At 43.1% G+C, this 17,880-nt stretch overlaps 1 protein-coding gene across 3 annotated transcripts in view; it reads right to left on the bottom strand.

The window, feature by feature from the left end:
• Pcsk2 (proprotein convertase subtilisin/kexin type 2) overlaps window positions 1-17,880 on the bottom strand; it is a 268,460-nt gene that overhangs the window by 98,741 nt on the left and 151,839 nt on the right. For all 3 annotated transcript variants that reach the window (XM_031372085.1, XM_031372086.1, XM_031372087.1), the window contains one exon: window positions 12,769-12,806. In XM_031372085.1, coding sequence (XP_031227945.1) covers window positions 12,769-12,806 — 38 coding nt within the window. The remainder of the gene's footprint in view (window positions 1-12,768; window positions 12,807-17,880) is intronic.

The raw sequence follows: 17,880 nt of genomic DNA, 5'->3' as shown, positions 1-17,880 counted from the left end.
GAGGAGGAGGAGGAGGAGGAGGAGGAGGAGAAAGAGGAGGAGGGGAGGAAATGATGATGATTCAAGACAGGTCCAGCATCTAGACCAGAACAACTTGATACCTTTAACACTTTGGGGATTGATTCATTCTCTGCTTTCTTGCCTGAAAGCAAAAACACCATGTCCCTGCCTCAAACCCTCCTGATGGCTCCCCTGTCCTTAGAATTACATTTCTCTCCTCCCCATATGAGGCTTAGGATAGCTTAACTTTCGTGGCATTTTCAACCTTTTCCCTGACCCATAATCTGAGATTTGTGAGATTCTTTCACTGTTTCTTCATTGTTTTCTTGAGGTATGATTTTACTTTGTGTCTCAGGCTGGCCTTGAACTCATGCCAATCCCCTTGGTGCTGAGAGTACAGGTGTGAACTGCCATACTTAACTTCAACCGATGTGTATTTTTTGATAGATCAACAAAACCCTGATGTTCATGTCTGCAATGTGCATAATTATTCTCCCCTATGACTATGAAGGTAGTTATAGTCTTCTTGGGAAGGACAATCATCACTTAGCCATGGGAAAACAGAGGACCATTGAACAGTGCTTTATTCCCTCTCTAGCAGCAATTCAGTGGGAGTCCTCAGACATTCTGAATGTCTTAGACATACATCAAACCTCTTACTTAAAAACTTGGCAATGTTAGGGCTATAAAATGCAAGTGCTATAAAACTCTCTTTCCATAGTTTAATGAAAACATCTCCCACACATTGTAATACATCTTTTTATCCTACCCAGCAGAGTCTGTATTGTGCAGAAGGTATGTACAGGCTGCACAGAGAGCGCAGTCCTCACCGGGACACCCAGGACTGTGTTAAAGAACGCCACTAAGAGCTCAGCCCTGGCTTCCTGTACTTGGCTTCAGGTTTTAATTATTGGTTGGTAATTAAGGGTTCTTTCTCTGTGAAAAATAATTTCCTGTAGGTTGAGAGCTAGCAAGGTTACCATGTGGGAGAAGCTAATCTCATTTTTGCGTCAGAGATGTTTTTTTGGCTTGGCCACATAGGATGGAAAATTTTGCTTAGCCTAAATTTCCAGCCTGTCAACTGTAAGGTCAGCATCCTCCTGTTCTTCAGGAGCTGCCCCAGAGAGGATTGATAAAGTCAGGGCAGGGAAGCAAGCCAAGTGGTAGATGTAATTTCAGACAATGTCCTGAAGGGGGCGCTAGAAGATGTACACATTGTTCAACCTGACAGGGGGACTCAGAGCTCGGTAGCAGCCAAGAGGGGATGGGAAATCCCAAGCCCAGGATTTCTATACCTGGAGGATAATGGAGGCTTTATCAACCCTGTGGCACTTTTCCAAAAAAAAAAAAAAAAAAAAAAAAAAAAAAAAAAGAGTAAACGCCGGAATTGGAATAAAAACCAGTCCAAAGCAACGGGGAAGGCACAGAAAATGGCTCAAAGGCACTTCAGAATATCCAAATACGTACTTCAGCTGTGAGGGTGATACCTGCAGCCACTGAGACACACTGGAGAACTGTGGTCCAGGATTAGCTTTGCTTTAACTTGCACCCTGACTTGATAGTCCGCCTCAGTTTCTCTCTCTGTTGAGTGAGAGTCTGGGCTAGGACCACTCGAAAATCCTCCACCTCTTAAAACCTTGGCTTCGGCAAGGAGAGCCCTGTCTGTCCACACATTTGCAGGACATTTGTTTTAACCATAAAACTTGAGGGCTTTGAAAGGAGATGAAGATTTTGCTAGCTGTGAATTGTTGGTGTATCCTTAGACTGTTGGTGCCCAGGAGGACCTGAGTTCAAGGTCAGCTCTGGAACTCAGCCTTTTAAAGCAAAACATTCTGGGGCTGGAGAGACGACTCAGCAGTTAAGAGCACTGGCTGCTCTTCCAGAGGTCCTGAGTTCAATTCCCAGAAACCACATAATGGCTTACAACCATCTGTAATGAGATCCAGTGCCCTCTTCTGGTGTGTCTGAAGACAGTGACAGTGTACTCACATACATCAAATAAATAAAATCTTAAAAAGACACCCTGTCTCTAATGGAAATGTGTCTGAATGTGCTTGGAAAAGAACCAAGCGAAATATTTCTCTACCAATTTCTCCAAATATCCTTAAATTCACACCTAGGTCAGGGGCAGTTTCAGCTTGAGAACACCCATGCTGGAGAAATGGGGAAAGTCACAGACTCTCCTGTCTACAGAATGAGGCCCAAGGAGGCCCAGGGTATGGATTTTGGTCACATGGGTCATCTCAGTGTCATGCAATCTGGCTTCCTGTGCCTCCCAAGGATGGGAGTCTACTAGATTTCCATGAGGAATAGATTGGGGGGTCAGGCAGGTCACTGTTGGCTTCAGAACTGGCTTACTGGTATTCCCATGAACTGCTGGGGTAGTGACAAGGTAGCAATGTTCCACACTCTACCATTACCCACTTCTTGACCTATGTTCCCCACAATCCCACTTTCTACCTCAGAGCCAGAAAAATGGGTTGAGTCCTCATATTCTCAATCGTTTCTGACCCTTCATTACTCTTCATGCCTCTTTCTAATCTGGTGTCTACTTTCCTTTCTTGACTTAAAGCATGTATGGTTACATTTGGTGCAGCTGGGGTTATAGTTAATGGTAGACATAGCAATCATCACAGGCTCATGAGCTGAATGCCTGGCTCTGGGATAATGGCATCGTGGGAGGTTTTAAAATTTTGGGGGATGAGATCTGGCTGAAGGAAGTGGGATCTTGGGGATGCCTGCTACTTCCTGTTCCTGTTTTGCTCTCTGTTTCTTGCTCATCCATGAAGTGAATTATTTTCTACCTAATGTTCTCACTGCCATAACAATCTGTTCAAGTTCTTGAGACCAAGTGACCATGTACTGAACTCACTGAATCTGTGAGCCAAACCGAATATTTTTCCATTAATTTTGGCTCTCATGTATTTTGGTCACATCACCAATAACAAACCAACCATTGGAGAATCTCCCTGTTTTGAGTTAATTTTAAGTCCACTGGCAAAGTACTCTTCCATATGCCACAGGATCTCACAGTCTCCAGTGGCAGGGATCAGGGCATGAATATTCTTGAAACTGTTATTCTATAGACAGCACAGCCATCCTGTCCCATGCCTTCCTTTATTTCCTTGCTTTAGATAGACTCCTTCTCTGTAGTCAAGCCTCTTGACTCTCTTGAGTCAGGTAGAAAACTAATTGGCATTGTGTACCTGCTAAGTTTCAAGTCATGTGCAGAGCTTTGAGGGTGTGGAGTCTGAAACATGGCACCTGTTCTCTCTCCAGATGACCAAAGACACGATCATAGGTCACTATGTATGTTATGGAATTGTTAAAGACAAATTCCACAAAGATAAGTAAATAAAAAAAACTTAAAAGTATGCAAACATATTAAAATATGTAAAAACTGAAAAGTGATTTGATTTTAGGTAGAGGGTGGGAGGGACTTGGGAGGAAAAGAGAAGGGGGAGAGGAAAAAGGAGGGGCAGGATCAGGTATGGGAGGAGACAGGGATGATATACAGAAGGTCAGGAAATTGAACAGAGTTGTGTAGCAATGGAGGATGGGGAACTGGGGATAGCCATCAGAAAGTCCCAGATGCCAGGAAAGCAAGAGGCTCCTGGCAAGCAAGAGGGGCCTGACATTAGCTGAAATGCCCAACAAAGGGGAGGGAGAGTCTGTGGGGTCATCTATCCATCTCCAATTTTTTTAACCCAGAATGGCCCCTGTATAAAGGAAATACAGGGACAAAGAGTAGAGCAGAGACTGAAGGAAAGACCATCCACAGACTGCCCCACCTGGGGACCCATTCCATATACAGACACCAAACCTAGATGCTACTGCAGATGCCAAGAAGTGCTTGCTGACAGGAGCCTGATACAGCTACCTCCTGAGAGCGTGACAAATACAGAGGAGGATGCTCGCAGCCAACCATTGGACTGAGCACGGGGATCCCAATGGAGGAGTTAGAGAAGGGACTGAAGGAGCTGAAAGGGTTTGCAACCCCATAAGAAGAGCAACAATCTCAACCAACCAGACTCCCCCTCCCCCAGAGCTCCCAGGGACTAAACCACCAACCAAAGAGTACACATGGAGGGACCCATGACACCAGGTGCATATGTAGCAGAGGATGGCCTTATTTGGCATCAATGGGAGGAAAGGCCCTTGGTTCTGTGAAGTCTCAATGTCCCAGTGTAAGAGAATGCCAGGGTGGTGAGGTGGGAGTGGGTTGGTGGGTGGGGGAGGACCCTTATAGAAGTAGGAGAGGGGGCATGGGGTGGGGGTTTGAGGAGGGAAAACCGGGAAAAGGGGACAACATTTGAATTGTAAATAAATAAAATATCCAATTAAAACAAAGAAAAACAGTTAAGTCAGTTTGGAGGTGTCTCAGAGGTCTATGGAAGAATACAGGCTATTGGCATTGCTTTTGGTTGACCCCCAGAACTAGATGGTAAGAGCTTATAGCCAAAGCTCTCAGGTTATAGGACACTGAGAAATCAATGTGCTACTGAGCTGGAAATTTGCTTCCAGTTGACTACCATGCATAGTGTGGAAGGTACCATGTGGGTTGCTGGGAAAGAAACTTCATCAGCGATCTCACCCATCTGTAGACCACAATACTGATCCACCAAGCATGATACACCCATGGGACAAGAGAGGCATGGTTATTTTGGTGATAACAAACCACTTTGTTATTACATTTGAGGCCCATTCTTTTCAAGGGGACAACAACCTGAGACTGTGCTTGGGGAGAACATGAACCTAAGGGAAGAACCCAATACCATTGTTTCCAATTGAACATGTTGTCAAGCTGACTTCTAAATATGTATGATATGTATGTTCATACCCACAGACTAATGTGGCTTTCCACCTAGGGGAGTGAAGCTCCTTTTTGTAGAGGGTGGTGGTTAATGAGGTCAAAGTGTGGAGAATAAATGACCAATGAGCAGAGTTTTAACAGGGATATCTATATGTAAACACTTCAAAGTCAGGGGGCATCAAGCAAGAGAGGGCAGAAGTAATTTCGGAGATGGAGGATTGGGAAGACTGTCATGAAATGCTGCCATTTGGATATGACACAGACATTGAAACCACAAGCACACAGATGGCATCTATGCACACCTGTGTGGCTTTTCTATTCCTATGAAGAAAACTACTACAAATTTGCTAAATAAATAATATAAATTATTGTGTCAAAGTTTCTAGCCATGAGTCACCTGGACTATTTTTCCATACCTGATATCAAGTAGAGGTGGAGATCTTATCTGAAACTTGGAGGTACTCTGTCTTAGTCAGGGTTTTTACTCCTGCACAAACATCATGACCAAGAAGCAAGTTGGGGAGGAAAGGGTTTATTTAACTTATTTTCACATTGTTATTAATCACCAGAGGAAGTCATGACTGGAACTCAAGCAGGTCAGGAAGCAGGAGCTGATGCAGAGGCCATGGAGGGATGTTCCTTACTGGCTTGCTTCCCCTGGCTTGCTCAGCCTGCTCTCTTATAGAACCCAAGACTTCCAGCACCACCCACAAGGGGCCCTATCCCCTTGATCATTAATTGAGAAAATGCCCCATAGCTGGGTCTCATGGAGGCATTTCCCCAACTGAAGCTCCCTTCTCTGTGATAACTCCAGCCTGTGTCAAGTTGGCACAGGAAACCAGCCAATACAGAGGTACTCTTTACATTTGTTGACTGTTGATTGAATTTGGTGATTCAAGGTTATGAGATTGATGCCTTCAGTTCCTAGGCACTATTTATCCTCCAAGTGCCCTGTTGGCAAAATAATAACCGTGGAATATAAAGAACACTGTAGGCAATCTTTGTGTGACAGCAGGCGACTCTTCAAAGCCAACAGGTGGATCATGGTGCTTAAAACACTTTTTTGACTTATTCATTGTCTGACCTTCAGATCTTCTTTCACAGTGCACACCTATCAAATTCTAGCCCACGTGGGAACATCTTCTCTTTGATTATCTAAAATTCAACTGACTAGGCATCTTAATTGATTTTGAAATTCAAGCTAATTAAAGGAATGACACCTGGTCACATTTATAGCTCCTCCCCAGATTCAAGGGGAATTAGTGTTTTACTAGGAGAGAAAGCAAGGGGATTATTCTAGAATTAAGAATAACCCAGACATTTGTCTTCAAGGGAAAATGACTGATATATATTTTTTTTAAAGGTAAGAACAGCCAATAGGTTGCAATGGAAACTGGGGTTGTTAATGGTTCATCCATTTCTGCCCATCTGCCCATTTGTCCGTCCATCCATCCATCCATTCATTCTTCCATAATTTAATATTTATTTATAGAAAGCACATATATACCAACACATACATGTGTACTCAGATAGACAGATACACACACACACACACACACACACACACAGATAGCTAGCTAGCTCGTTTCAGTTAATGATCTCCCTGGGGAATGAGACCTCTAGGTGAGTCTTTCATGAGTGAAAGAACAGTATCCTGGCTTGTAAGTTACTTAAACTCAGTGTATGAAATGAAATTATGCCAAGCACTTTTAGGAATTTTGGAGCAAGGAAGTGATTTTTTGTGGGTCACTTTCAGTGTAGACTTCTGGGTGCGAGCAGATCTCCTGATGAATGTCGAATCACTGACATGTCAGGAATCCACTGACAGGATTTCTAGGTAAGTTGCCACATGCTTTCTCAAGAAAGCAAGCCTATCCCTAGTGTGCAGGTTGCTACTCTTGAAGTCCATCTATTTACTCTAGCTTTTTGCTGTGTGTCTTGTTGATTTTGCTGGACTCTCAAGTGCAGAATACTTGGGTTTCCAGGAGAGAACTGAGCACATTGCAGTGTAATTCTATAACTTCATGGAAACCACCAGGGGCAGGCAGGGATATTTTACCCCTACGTTTTTATAATCCTGCCCTTAGAGCAGTACCTTTGAGTAGCACACATATATCTTGAAAATTGACTAGGTTTAGCAGAGCAAAGTCTAGTCTAGTGAGCAATTTGTAAAAGTTCATTAACCAGATCTTTTCCTTTGCTTTTAGTTGTAATTTTGCTATACACATGGAGTCCAAGGAAGGAGATCCATTTACTCAAACAAGACTTATTTTCTTCCACTTTCATGTCAAGTATGTCCTTATAAAAATGGACCATTTCCTCTAATCCAACCATTGAATAAGATTATAGTCATTTGTCTCAGGGTCTATCCAAGGGGTCATTTAGACAGTTCTATTTATTCATTCTGGCTTTCTGGTGATGAAGTCCCCTGTGAACTGGTCAAAATACACACACACACACACACACACACACACACACACACACACACATACACACAGTGCTGAGAATAGCTCACCTCCCTTTCAATAAGACACGAAGAGTATTTAAGCCTCAATTTCACATGCATTATTAATGCACTTATTTAAATATTAATAAGCCTAAAAGCCTGGAGCAATGTATGTGATCAATACTGCATGGCATATGAGTCACCCAGGGCTGAGGACAGTGTCTGTCTCCAGCCATCAGTCTTTCATCATGGCAGCCCTGGGCCACCTGTCGTGCACACTGCTGCCAAGCCCAGGCTGCTCCCTTTCAGCTCAGCCCTGGGCAGAACTTCAGAACTCTCCACAGGTTCCCTCTCAGAGACAGTGATCTGTCAGGCCTTATCCAAAGAGGGCAGAAGTGCAGGTCCTCGAGGGTAGCCTTGTTTTCTCTTTTAAGCTCTTCTGTCACCTGAATAATAGCACTACAGAATCCATAATGGTCTGATGCTTGAACTGGAACAAAGCCCCATCCATCATTCTCAAAGCTTGGAACCAAACTGTATCATCATCTAATAATATTTCCACCACCTCTGGCCAGGGGAGGGCTGTTATAGACATGACGTGGCTTGAGGCTGCCTGAGTGCAGATCACCTTACCTAAATGACAATCTTTTCTTCAGGCTTGTGTCTGTGGGACCTCAGTTAGGGTTCCCTATTTCTGACGTTGGTATCATGCACAGAATCCAAGGGTGACCTCCACCGATGAGATGGTTGAGAGCTGGGCACTAGAGGGTCTGTTTGCCAGATTGGTTTCATTAACAGAGGGACATTGTTTGACTTAGCCTTTGGTTTCATTTACAGTAGTAAATATTCAACAGTATGTGTGTATTTATGAAATGCCTGATAACCACAATGCTAAATATTAAGAGAGAATCAAGCATGTACAGACTACATGCACGGAGGCTTCTTGATCTAATTGAGATGTAGTTATACATTTTAGGTAAATCACATTGTCAGAAGGATGAGTGAGTGCCATCATAAACAACCAGGCTTGCAACCAGAGTCTTGGGGGAGTGTCTAAAGGAACACTGCTTCCTAATTGTGCAACCTTAAACTTTGAATTTTTATTTCTTTGTTAGTGAAAGGGGCACAGTGGAAGTCCAACCAAAGTTTGTTGACACTGTCAGATACTGTTGAGATAATATGTGTCTTGGGATGGACACAGGCTAGATGCTCAGTAAAATTTCATTTTCCTCCCCAAAGAGCTGAGACGATAGCTTTGCACAAGTCGGCTTTGTACAAGTCTGATTTGAAGTTTTGCTTCAAATCTTTGCCTTAATACCAGTCCCCGAGAAAAACTCCAACACAGCTAGAATATCCTCTCTGAATTTTACAGGCCTAACGGCTGGGACTTCAGCAAGGCAGACCTATGAAGCAAAGATGAGATTCTGCTCTACCTGTTCCCAAGCTTTGAAAACTGTCACCTCTTCCACAAGCCACACATTCCTACAGATGTAGTCCTTCTGCCACAGACTTAGTACAGCCTCAGCCTTGAGCCAGTGATACAGATACAAGTCTGGAATTATCATGGGCTGAGAGCTACAGAATGGATTTACTTCCCCATCTGCTCGCTCCTAAGCCATGCTGTGAGACACTCCCTGCCTGCACCCTTACTCAGCTGGTACCTGTACCTTCCGGGCATCTCTTCTGCCAGTCCTGCACGTGACTTAACACATGACAACTGTTCTGAGCTAGGGAAACAGTTCAGACTGTCTCAGCACAGGGAAGATGAGGAAATGAGGCTCTAACTTGGTCCAAAATACTCTCTTGGCCAGTACTCATTTCATGGTTATTGCGATTGGGATGGGAAAAAGGAGAGTTTTAATTATTTGGAATAGTAAGCCCTTACAAAGGGGTCAGACCCTGAGATTCAATTCAAGCTTTGAACAATAGAATAATCATAGAAGTGGCTGCTATTATCCTTTGCTCTCCACTCAAAGGCTCAGTGTCGATTTGTTGAATTAAATTCACGCTAAAGACTTACCTTTATATATTGATTTACAATTTTCAAAGTATTTTGATTCTCAGTTTAGTGGAAAGAGCCCTGAACTGCCCAGCACACACTCCCCCTTTTCTCTTTCTCTTTGGCTACACAGAATAACAAAGTTATGAGAAGAACTTTGCTTTGGGTAGAATTTTCACTTCTTATTGAAAATAAGTTAATAAAGAGGAGGAGGGGTTAGTTCTCACAATATAGAATATTTTAGTTCATTTTAACCTTTAAGAGATTTCCATGACACACACTGGTAGGCAGGTGCTGTTATGTATCTCTTTGGCTGACACCTGCATGTTCCTGGTGAGCATCCACTGTTTAAACACGGATGGGGGCTGTTTTCCAGGCTTAAGAGGCAGTATAAGGATCTGCTGGGATCAACCCTAAACCAAGGACTGTGACTGCGGAAGTAGGGTTAAATCCCCAGAGTCCCCGGTGTCCCACGCCATGTGAGTGCTCTGGCACTCTGTCGAGTTTATTTATCTCTCAGATTGTCCTAGTGGGGTTAAGTTCCAACTGCCTGGAGTGGTCACATGTTTGAGAATGTACCTATCATGGCTACCTTCTCTCCTCCATTTCTGCTTTCTGGCACCATACAGAAAAAAAGCAGTTCTGTTGAAACTATTGTCTCAGGGATTTGTTTCTGGGAAAACCCGAATAAGTACCTCCCCAAAGTATCTTTTCCTAGAAGAGCACCAGAGTGAGCTCATCACATCTAAGCCATTAAATTACTTAGTAATGTGAAGATGAGGTCGGTTAATTTTTTTCTCACTCAGTGCTTGAGTGCTATCCCCATCCGCTGAGGTCTCTGCTCTCCTCGGCAGGTCGACTCCGCTTACACTTAATGATTGTGTAAATATTTTTAGTCAAAAATAAAGAAGACATATTGTATTGTTAGGTTCCATCTCAACTCTACGTAGACTGAAAGACACCATGATTTGAGAGAACTGGTGTTTTAGGGTTCTCTCTTGAGGAATTAAGAGTGAGATAGTTGGATGCTTAGCTTTCTCACCATACCAAAAGAGCCAGGAAGTTTCATAGACAAACTGAGATGTACACTCATTCTTGGGAAGCTTCCAGGTCCTTTAATGAGTGTTTGGACCTTGTTCTGGATGAAATTATCAATATGTAAATCTTTAAACATAATTCACATTTTCAAATAATTTTTTAGATATTATTTAGATTAGTGGTTCTCAATCCCTTTTGGAGTTGAATGACCCTTTCACAGGAGTTGTCTAAAACCATTGGAAAACAGATATTTATATTACAGTTTATCACAATAGCAAAATTACAGTTATGAAATAGCAATGAAAATAATTTTATGTTCTTGGGTCACTGTATTTTATGGTTGGAGGAACTGTATTAAAGGGTCACCTTAGGAAGGCTGAGAGCCACTGATCTAGATTAAAGTTAGTACACACATCCTCTCTTCAGCATCCCCCCACAGTGGTCACAACCCAGGTCTGTGTTTTCAGGTATGGAGAACTCATCACTCCTATGTACTTACTAGCCTCAGTCACAAGACAGTTCACTCTTAAGGTTAACTGAAAATCTACCTTTGCTGTTGTCAACCCATTGGTGGCAATTTACTTGAGAGAAATTATGGGAGATGTAGAATATCTCATTCCACAGTACACATTGAAGTAATTGGAGACATAGTTAATGTGCCTGTTACATCTTCTTTTTTCTCAGAATTCCTCGGAAAAATTCTTCTCTGGAAAGAAGCTGAGTAGTGGGTTTGTCAGGCCCTTCCATGAAGCATGACACTGACTGTCATGCTCCCTCTTACATCAGGCCCCTCCATGAAGCATGACACCGACTGCCATGCTCCCTCTTACAACAGGCCCCTCCATGAAGCATGACACCAGCTGCCATGCTCCCTCTTACAACAGGCCCCTCCATAAAGCATGACACTGGCTGCCATGCTCCCTCTTACATCGGGTCCCTCCGTGAAGCATGACATTGGCTGCCATGCTCCCTCTTACAACAGGCCCCTCCATGAAGCATGACACCGGCTGTCATGCTCCCTCTTACATCGGGCCCCTCTGTGAAGCATGACACCGACTGCCATGCTCCCTCTTACATCGGGCCCCTCCGTGAAGCATGACACTGACTGCCATGCTCCCTCTTACATTGGGCCCCTCCGTGAAGCATGACACCGGCTGCCATGCTTCCTCTTACATCAATGTAACCACTGGAACCACACACCCAGTTGTCCAACAACAAGTTGTGTGATGCAATTCCACATAGCCCTCGAAATAATGAAGACACTTAAAAATGTAAAAATGTTCATAACATATGAAAATGTGGGAATATAATATGCAGTCAGAATTCAGTTTTATGAAAAAAAAAAAAAGGAAAGATCCATAGAACCAAAGCCCCAGGCAGTCAGGTTGATAGTGTTTTGGCTGGCTTTGAATCTGTTTTATGCCTTTCTAAATAGGTCATGCCTTTATCTACATCTCTGGAAAAGGAATAAAGAGGAAAAAGCGTAGCGCTCACAAGCCATGGGGTCTCCAGGTGCTTCTGGTATGGCTGGTCCGAGCACAGCGAGCCCTCTCCAGACTCAGTTTGCCCATGGCTCCCAACCTTCCTATCACTATGGCCCTTTAGCACAGTTCCACATGTTGTGGTGTGATCTCCAACCATAACTTTTTTTTTTTGTTGCTATTTTATAACTGTAGCCTTGCTACTGTTATAAATCATAATATAAATATTTTTGGTGGTAGAGGTTTTTGCTGAAGGGGATGTGACCTAAAGGCTTTTGTGGTTTAGGCTTTTGTGAAGCTAAAATCTATACGCAGTAAGGAGGGTAGGTGCCATTAGTCTTTCAGACAGGAGGGGCACACCCACCTTGAGGTCCTCCAGGAGATAAGGCAGTGATAGCCCTCTATGGCTACTTCTGACACACGGGGCCCTGGGGCTGAAGAAAATGATGGGGAGTAATAGTGCCTCAGGAAATGTAGGCAGTTCTCCTAAGTTGCAGGAGAGCAACCCTGAGGAAAAAAGACTTCCAAGAGAGTGGGATACCAGAGCTCAGGGGGATGTACTTCCAAGAAGGCGGCTCTGGGATACCAGAGCACAGCAGAAAACAAACCACCTAGTCTATTCAGTCTCCCCGTCAGTGACTTCTCAGGGCTCTGTGTTTATGGAGGACACAGAAAAGGGAGGCAGAGGAGACGTCCAAGGTGGGGGAGTTCAGGCCATTTTAAGAAAGTAAATGAACAGCTAGAGACATGCAAGCTGGCAGTGGGATAGGTGGCTTCAAGGACAGGCTAGAGAAGGGTTCCCTAGATATGACCCACAGTGTCCACCAGTGGTATAGACTGTCATATGCAGGCAGCCCATGATTGTCTTCTCCACAGCTGTGAGCTATTACCACCTGCAATAAAGCTTTGGTTTATTTTTCTGTCATTTTCCTTGGAGGCCGGGTGGTTAAAAGCACACATTCCTCACACCTTAAAATGAACTTGTACTTACATAGTTGTAGGCCAGGTCTGGGTGGAGATAGTCAATTCCTGTGAAAAGATAACAGAGGAGTGGAAGATTAATTAATGCCTGCCACTGTGTCTTCAAATCTGCACAGGAATAGATGCTCTCTGCAGGAATGGTGCAGGAGACTTGTGGTAGTCGGGGGCTTTGTGGAGGGGGGCAGTGCTTATCCCGAACCCGAACCCTTTGCCTTGCCTTGCTTTGCCTTTCTGTGTGGAGGAGGGCTGCCTCACTTCCTTGGTGGAGAGATAGCTGCCCCCAGACGTACTGCAGAGCAGTGAAGCCAATTAGAGCTCCGTGCCCACGGATAATGTTTCCGGATAAATGTCAGCAGTAAGGGGCTTAGTGACTGTGAGATGGATGGCTCATCGCTGCAGCGATGTAAAAGAGATTTGTAGAAATCCTGACATTTCTAACGCATCTCCTCTGAAATGAAGCTGGCCCCAGGGGAGGAAAAGCGATGATTATTTAACAGGGCACGGAGAACCACGGATTAGGAGAGCACACTCCAGCATGGAAATAAGAGGCACACGGCTAGTCAAGAAAAGCCATTAGGAGAAAGCTAGCGGTTTCTAGTGAGGTGTTGCCAGCTGGGAGCTGATGCTTGTCTCTCCAGAACGTGCCTTTCTGGAAAGCCAGAGGCTTCAATTCCCTCGGCTGGAGTTCTGTGTTTTGCTCTTGAGCAGAAGCCTATTCTGTGCTCAGGAGACAGAATAGCTCTAGAATTGCTAGCGTAGAATTACGGTTTATTTATGTTGCCAAGTTCCATCAGAAAATTTGATCTTGACCTCAGAAATCACGGTAGAACAGGAGGGGCAACTGAAAAGTTCTTAACCAGCTCTGCTATGCTATAGAAGTTTAGCATATGCTGTACTTATGCATATTTGGAGTGATGGCCCTGCAACTCCACAGGGCCATTGGTTATAAATGAAGGCATTTGGAGTCAAAGAGCAGAGTTTGACTCCCAACCACCATGATAATGAGCTGTATGAGTTTAGGCGGGTTGCTTGACCTCTCTGTGCTTATTTCCTTCTTGAACAATTGGAGATTAGAAAAGGGCAGGTCTCAAAGAAGCTCACGCATGTGGTATGTTTAGGCTAGCAGTAGATGCATTTTATAACTAACCTGGGATGCTAGACTTATAAGCTAGAACTATCAGCACTTTCTCCTGGCATCTTTGTGTTATACACACTAAGGCTGTGCCAATATTATTATTGGAGCTGCGCCAGCCATCCGACATAGGGCTATCCTAAGGTATTGTGATGAAAAACAAAAAGCAAAAAGCAAAACAAAGCAAAACAAACAAACAAACAAAATAAAAACCAACTAGCCAATGCCCCAAACCTCCCCCAAAAACCCAAACCCAAAACCAACTAACCAACCAACCAACCAACCAACTCAAAACCAACTAACCAAGACTAACCAAAACCAATCAACCAAAGCCAACCAACCAATCAATCAACCAACCAAAACCAATCAACCAACTAACCAAAACCAATCAACCAACCAATCAAAAGCAAGATCAAGTCAAACCAAATAAAACCTCTTGAGTTAGGATGCATATATTCTAAAAGGAAATTTTCTTTTTCCTGGTCACATTTATTCTTTATGGGCTGAGAGACACTGAACAATGATGTGGGAGTACCACTAGTCACCTGTCACTCATGGGCATGATGCTTTCTCTTTCTACTCCTTGGACAAAGATCTGAGGAAGAAAAGTGATCTATAGAGTTGGGGTGACCACAGGTGTTGAGACCAACAGATCCAGTTCTTTTCAAGTTCTAGACACAGTAACACGGGTGTGAATTTTATCAAATAACACAGTATCTCTGAGTTTTGACTTTGTCATCTTTGAAATGGGGGCTAAGATTCTCCCTGGAAAGACCTTTTACAGGTTGAAAACAATTCATGGACGTTCTTGGCTAGCAGTAAACATGCTAATGGATTCCTATCATCATCATTAGAAATGGCATTATTGTGGTTTGAATATAAAATGTTTCCTCCGGGATCATATTTGAACAAGCGTTTCTTAGCTGGTGGTACTGCTTGAGAGCGTTATGGAACCCTCAGGAGGTGGAGTGTCACTGGAGGAAGTATGCCACGGAAGGTGTGCTTTGAGGTTTTATATTAAGGCCCCATTTCCTGCTATTTATCTCTGCCTCCTATGTGAAGGGCTATATGACCAGTCTGTTTCCTGACTACCAAGCTAGCCTCATGCTCCTCCATGCCTTTGTAGTGACGGACTGAATTTCCTCTGGAACTGTAAGTCAAAATAAAATCCCCATATCCAACTTGCTCTTTGTGAGAGTATTTTATTTCAGCAACAGAAAACTTACTGATAAAAGAGAAGTGGGCTTGTGATAAACCTGTTCACACTGCTTTATGGAGGAGACTAGAAAACTTTGGAACTTCAGGCTAGAAAAGCTGTTAAGAGCTGTGGACAGAACTTAATGGGCCATTCTTATTAGGAGCTTGGAAGACAGAACTGCTGAGAGTGCAATCAACTGTAGAGACACAGCTCATGAAGTTTAAAGATTTTATTAGCAACTGGGCTAGAGGCTATTCATGTGACATTTCATCAAAGACTATATTCTGCCTGTGTCCTGAGAACTTGCATGAGGCTGAATTAAAAAGTAATAGTCTAATTTCTTCAGTGAAGGAAACTTCAAGACAGAATAACACTCTATGGAATAGTTCTTCCTGATTAAATGTGCACAATGGGGAGGAAATGAGCATCAGGAAGCTTTAGGTTGCAGCCAAGGCATGTGCTGAAAAAGAGACTGTTCTGTTAAAGGGCTTCCTGCTATTACAAAGCCTCCTGCTCTACACCAAAATATCAGGAAAGGTTCCCTGAAGGCAAGATCCTCCTTATGAAAGGAGAAAGACTCAGAGGTTTCCTGGTTCCAGAAAGCAAATAACTTAGGGAAATTTTCTTTTTACCAGTGTCAGTGAGCAGATGCAACTGTGGTTCAAAGAAAAAGGCTCCAAGCCCAGGCTGGTAGCAAAACCTGGCAATGTTCTTCACTGTGTGAGTGGAGGAGGCATGACTTTTTCCCTGTGGTCTCAGGGAGCTACTGGGGCTAGGTAATGTGTGTTAAGCTTGGAGACTCAATGTCCCTGTGAGGTCGTGGGAGGTCCTGAGAGGCTATTCTGCAAAGCTGTGAAATTGAAGCCTGGGTTGTGATGGAGATTCAAAGATGTTGGAGATACCTGCTATGGCAGGCTACACATAGGGAGTAGAACAAGCCTAAGAGAGAGAGAGAGAGAGAGAGAGAGAGAGAGAGAGAGAGAGGAGAGATATGTCAGGCAGCAGAGTTTAAAGGGTGGAGTTGCCTAAACTCTTTAAAACTGAGGCCCCAGATGCCAGACACTGAGCTACAGGTTTTGGTGTTTATCTTGCTGGTTTCCGTCTAGTTTTTGCTCAGTACTTCCTCAGTATGTCTCCATTCCTTCTTTTTGGATTGGGTATGTATATTTATATATCAGAAGTATATAATTTATCTTTTGGTTTTACAGTTTACAGTAAGTGTTTACCTTGACTCTCAGAAAGACTTTGGGCATTTGACCAGTGTTGTGACTTTTAAAGACTATGGGACTTCTGAAAGTGGACTAAATGTATTTTGTATTATGAGATGTCCTCAAGACTATGGGACCAGGAGTTGGTACTTGTGGTTTGAATATAAAATTACCCTCACAGGCTGATACATGTGAACTCTTGATCTCCAGCTGGTGCTGCCATTTGGGGAGGTTGTGAATCCTTTAGGGGGTGAAGACTCACTGGAGGAAGTACACAAGTGAAGTTGAACTTTGATATTCATATCACAGTCCCACTTCCTATTCTGTCTGTCTGTCTGTCTGTCTGTCTGTCTGTCTTTGCTTCTTGTGATGAAATGTGACCAGCCACCTTCCTGACTGTCAGGTGAGCCTCTACCTCCAGCAGTCATGGGTCTGCTGCTGTGATCCACTGTCTCCCTGCTGGGTCTGTCATCTGAAGTAAATGCTTCCTTTCCCAGCTTTCTTTTTGTTGGGGTTTTTGATCATTACAATAAACAAGTAATGATACCATAATCTATCATATCGCTGGAGTAATATTAGCAGAAGAAATTGCTAGCAAAAATATTTTTAGAAATTGTCTTGATATTAAAATCTGGGTGGAAATGAAATTGATTTTGTTTGTTGAAATTATTTAACACTGTAAAGCAAAAAGTTTTGTAATGAATAGAAACTAAACACTGCTCTTCCCCTCCCCCCACAACTACATGTAAAGGGCATGTCTTTTAAATTGGAAGTCAGTTTTAAAAACATGATTCCATGCTCTGAAAATGGATTTTGTTTAAGAGAAGAATTGGTAATCTCTTCTCTGTGAAGGGAAATATGTGTATAAGGAGTTCATATGAGACCAGGAGGAAATTAGATTTCAATAAAATATATTTATTATAATTATAAGAAAGAATCTTTAATGAGGTTAAGAGAAAAAAATGTTGGTAGAATGGTTACAAGACTTGAGGTTGAGAATGAAGATATTATTGATAGAATTGTAAAGGATGAAAGACACTTTTCTACCAATAAAAGAATGATCTAAATGAAAGTAATAACTTGATAGTGTTTATTTTAATTTTAATTTTTTATTTTTTATTAGATGTTTTCTTTATTTACAATATCTCATTTCCCAGGTTCCCCTCCAAAAGAAAAAATAAAAATAAAATAAAATAAGAAAAAAATAAAATAAAAAAAAACAACCAGAAACTAAAACAATCCCCTGTTCCCTCCCCGCTCCCCCTTCTCACCATCCCACCCTCTCCCACTTCCTGGCCCTGGCATTCCCCTACACTGGAAAATAGAACCCTCACAGGGCCAAGGTCCTCTCCTCCCATCGATGACCGACTTGGCCATCCTCTGCTACACACATGCTGCTAGAGCCAGGAGTCCCCCCATGTGTACTCTTTGGTTGGAGTTTTAGTCTCTGGGAGCTCTGAGGATACTATTTATAGTTTATATTGTTGTTTGTTCTAAGGGGCTGCAAACCCTTCATCTCCTTGGGTCCTTTCTCTAGCTCCTTCATTGGGGACCCTGTACTTAGTCCAATGGATGGCTGTGAGC

The sequence above is a fragment of the Mastomys coucha genome, unplaced genomic scaffold (assembly GCF_008632895.1).
Source record: "Mastomys coucha isolate ucsf_1 unplaced genomic scaffold, UCSF_Mcou_1 pScaffold15, whole genome shotgun sequence".
In the NCBI taxonomy this organism is placed as follows: domain Eukaryota; kingdom Metazoa; phylum Chordata; class Mammalia; order Rodentia; family Muridae; genus Mastomys; species Mastomys coucha.
This window is presented reverse-complemented; position numbering and strand designations above follow the sequence as displayed.